Source organism: Lactuca saligna, chromosome 4, assembly GCF_052625555.1.
Source record: "Lactuca saligna cultivar CGN05327 chromosome 4, ASM5262555v1, whole genome shotgun sequence".
In the NCBI taxonomy this organism is placed as follows: Eukaryota; Viridiplantae; Streptophyta; class Magnoliopsida; order Asterales; family Asteraceae; genus Lactuca; species Lactuca saligna.
In genome coordinates this window covers 50,944,517-50,948,687 of record NC_136420.1, presented here as the reverse complement: position 1 = coordinate 50,948,687, position 4,171 = coordinate 50,944,517, and the positions used below count along the sequence as shown (strand labels likewise).

Below are 4,171 nucleotides of genomic sequence, written 5' to 3'. Positions count from 1 at the left end.
TTGTTTTGGCTGAAAGTACCATTTTAGATTCAATATATATATATATATATATATATATATATATATATATATATATATATATATATATATATATATATATATATATATATATATATATATATATTTGAATCTAAAACGGTACTTTCAGCCAAAACAATCCAACCTGAAATCCACAAAATAGTTCTTAGTTTGATCTTTCTAAACACTTGGTAATTGTTGTTGACACTAGCTTGTAGTGTCTTTGACATTAGCTTGTAATGTATTTTAACACTTTTTACAATAATGTTTAATTAGTTGTGTTTGACTATAGGATTAATGTTTTATTATAAGTTTTATATATTGGTTTTTTCTGTATTTTTGGGCAAAAAAATTTTTTTTTTTTTTATATTTACTCTTTTTAAAATAATCGTTATACCGACGAATTAGTGACGGAAACTTCTTTCACAAAAATTAAAGGAAAGTCATCCTAGGAAGTGGTCAACCAAGGTTCTAAATAACGTAAGGCGTGGCTTGGCGGCAACGTAAAAGTTAAATCATGATATGCCTTGGCGAGCCATGGTGTTTTTTAAGGCGTGACTATATTATATACATAAAAAAATATAAATCATGTAATTATTGAATTTTATCAAATATATGAAGTTTTTAGAAGTGTTATATTAATATCTAATAGAAACCTGCCTTTGACGTTTTCGTAATGTCACGTATTTAGGCGTCACGCTTAACAAACTCGCCTTAGACGTTTTCGTAACGGGTACACCACGCCTCGCGCCATGGCACGCCTTGAGGCGCACCATGACACGCTTTTTAGAACCTTTGGTCAAACAAAGTCAAAAGATGTAAAAAGAGCTCCGACGGATTAAATCCATTTGTAAAAGTTTACATCGGTAATATGTTGATAGAAGTGTACGTCGGAAATTTGTGGGTAACCTATCCGTCGGTGATGTTGTTAATTCAAATAGAAGATAAATCAATGATACTAGCGTTACTTATTTAAAATGGTAACATCAACTTCATATTTAGGTAATTATGTTAGACTATTATACGTATTTGACTATTCAATTTGTTTCATGTATTTTAAAAACCATAATATCACCGGTTTTATAAGTAATTAAAACATTTGAAATAAATTTTATTGTCAAATATCTATAAAAAAAAATGGTGGCAAAATATAAACTATAAACTGATAACAAAATAATATGTTATCTTTTTAAGTAATTATTTAACCCATAACGCTAATATCTATTGTCTTCTACCCAACACGTGATAGGTAAGTCAAGCTTCCACATAAGTTAAACTTATAAAATCCAAATTGTGGAAAACTATATAATAAGTGTAGCTTTTTTGCGATATATAAATGAGCACAGCTCTGATTAAGTGATTATGTTCTACCTGTGTGAAGTTCTGCTACCCCAATAACTTCATAAACAACCAAAAATATGTTTACGGAAGTTGTGTTCGATCTTCCTTTCCTTGAATCCATTCCAAAACATCTTTTTGACGATCATTTAGAGATCTGCCACAATACTACTTTCCAAAATCCTATTAGCTATACGAGCTCTAATGCCAACAATTCGAGCATTCCTGAAAAGCCGGAAGAATGGTCCCCTAATATGGATGATGTCTCGAGCTTTTGCAAATCACCAAATTCATCGAACTCATCCAACATGTGTAGCCCAAATTTTAGTCCCATTTTTCCATTTTCTGTGGATGATGAAGTTGAACCATCTCTAAATCTCGATGAACTTATCGAAATCTATAGTAGTTTAGATGATAAAAGTTACAGCACACTTCCAGACACCAATATTGATCAGCTTAGTCAAGTTCCGACCATACTTGAAGAAACCCAACCAGAATTTTCTACGGCCACCATTGGTAATCACCCATGCATCCATAACAGTTCAGATAGAGATAGAAGCAAGCCACAAAAATGGGATTTCTCGACTGGGCACGTTCTTCAGTTTGGCGAGGAAGCATATTCCGGCAGGAAAGACGGCCGTAATTCGCCAACAGTAAAGGAGTTGTCATCGGATGATGGGCATGACGTCCATGTTCAACAGCATTCGTTTCTTTCATGCAGGAGTTACAGAGGGATAAGAAGACGACCATGGGGAAAGTACACTGCTGAGATGCGGAACCCAGAAAAAAAAGGATCGAGGTTGTGGCTAGGGACATATGAGACACCAGAGGCAGCAGCCATGGCATACGATCGAGCGGCTTTTAAGTACCGTGGATCAAACGCCCTGCTTAACTTCCCACATTTGATCGAGTCGCACAAGGAAATGCCTGAAAAAAATTTCACGAAGAACTTATCATCATCTTCTTCATTGAAGTCAACAAAAGACACGATCAGGAAGAGAACGAGAACTTTAGTTATTTAGATTTTTATTTTTCAAAGCAATAAGTTCGAGAACTTTTGACGATATAGTCTGTGCTGTCAATTTCAACATATTAATGTAAAAACAATCAATTAGGGTTTGAGTTTATAAAATGTATTTAAATGTTAAAAAAATATTATTCTTATAATAAGGACCATGGAAATATATGGTGAGTTCGGAACGAAGCGTTTGAGTGCTTCTAACTTTTACTATTTGACAAAATGTTCCGTTAAAAATAAAATGTCTCATTAGACACTACAAGCTTCTAGTGTTTAGGTTAATCAAAATGTTCCAAATCCAAATATTACTTCATGTAACGTTTAACAAAACGCTACAAAATACAAGTTAACCGCTATCTGCTACAGGCTACCCGCTATTAGTTAGTTTTGCCGAACACGCTCATAGTTCAAAATAGATCCTTTAATTAAACCATTTTTATTTAAAACTTCCGAAGACTTTTCAACTTTTATATTGAATTGATTAGAATTATATATATATATATATATATATATATATATATATATATATATATATATATATATATATATAAAGAGAGAGAGAGAGAGAGAGAGACGGAGAGAGAGAGAGAGAGAGAGAGAGATAAGTGTGTAACAATGTAAAATTTTCATTTTTCAAACACGGTAAATTACATATCACATTTCTCCAAAACTTCAAGTATCAATGTCAAAACATAATTTCAAAAATAGTTTATCACAAATCCAGTATCCAATAATAGATATAACTTCAGCTTAGGTGTGTGTGTACAATCAAGTCTGTACCTTCCCGCGATTCTCGGAACTACCTGAAACACATAACACATAACACGGTAAGCATAAAGCTTAGTAAGTTCCCCAAAATACCACGCACATATAATTAGCTACTCAAGTTTATAGCTCTGTAAGACCCTCCGGTTAATGTGTTTCAGTGGGACCCTCAAGTCCCACATCTCGTTGGACCCTCTGGTTCGGTCTAAGTGAGGACCCTTCGGTCTAACTGCTTGTTGGACCCTCCGGTCCGGTCTAAGTATCTCAGAATATATCATATAGTACATATCACACAGAAAATGCATAACTCAAGCAAGCACATAAGACCCTCTGGTCATACATAATTACCACTCTAGGTAAAGTATAGTGAGAAGACTCACCTCGTAAGAACTTGGATAATCTTGATCTCGAATCACCGGTCTAGCCTCCGTCTAACACACACACAATAATTATCCCTAATTAATAACGGCTCAAACAAGGCTAGACTAACCCTTCCATACACTCACAGAAGGGTAAAAGACCATTTTACCGTCAATAGGCTTAATAGACCACATGTTGAGCAAACCCTAAAAGTCAACCGAAAGTCAACGGCAGGGAGTACGCTGCGCGTACCAACTCTCTCCGTTGGGCGTACTCGGCTGCCATGCAGGCATCGGGGATGCTCGACCCCTACGTTGCGCGAACTGGGATTACGCCCAGCGTACGTCCCAGTTTCACTCTCCTCACATTTTTGGTCTTAATCAGTTAAGACATAGGCTCATATCTCATATTTGGACTCCCTAATGTCTCTTAATCCATAAAGTCATTGACTTTAAGCCTTTGCATGGTTGATTAGGTCACAAACACTCAAAACACCCATCCTCTTTCCTCATGAAGCTCGTAACTCATGCATGGCTTACTCCTAACGTCCAAGATTGGATTTTTATGGCTCTACTCCACAAAATACACTGAAAACGGGTAGATCAAGGTCTTTGGAGCTCGTTATCTCATAAAGTCTCCATCTTTTGGGACAAAACCCTCAAATACTTCATA

The 4,171-nt window shown here is 35.3% G+C and overlaps 1 protein-coding gene across 1 annotated transcript; it reads left to right on the top strand.

Annotated features, from left to right (window-relative positions):
• The first annotated feature begins 1,367 nt into the window (after positions 1–1,367).
• On the top strand, positions 1,368–2,529 carry LOC145038481 (uncharacterized). Its single transcript, XM_078986832.1, has one exon. It carries the CDS (start codon positions 1,437–1,439, stop codon positions 2,376–2,378), a length of 942 nt encoding a protein of 313 aa, XP_078842958.1. The 5' UTR covers positions 1,368–1,436; the 3' UTR covers positions 2,379–2,529.
• The last annotated feature ends 1,642 nt before the right edge of the window (positions 2,530–4,171 follow it).

What these genes read in the sequence shown, in the direction of transcription:
- LOC145038481 (XM_078986832.1), top strand. Translation starts at nt 1,437, where the DNA reads ATGTTTACGGAAGTTGTGTTCGATCTTCCTTTCCTTGAATCCATTCCA.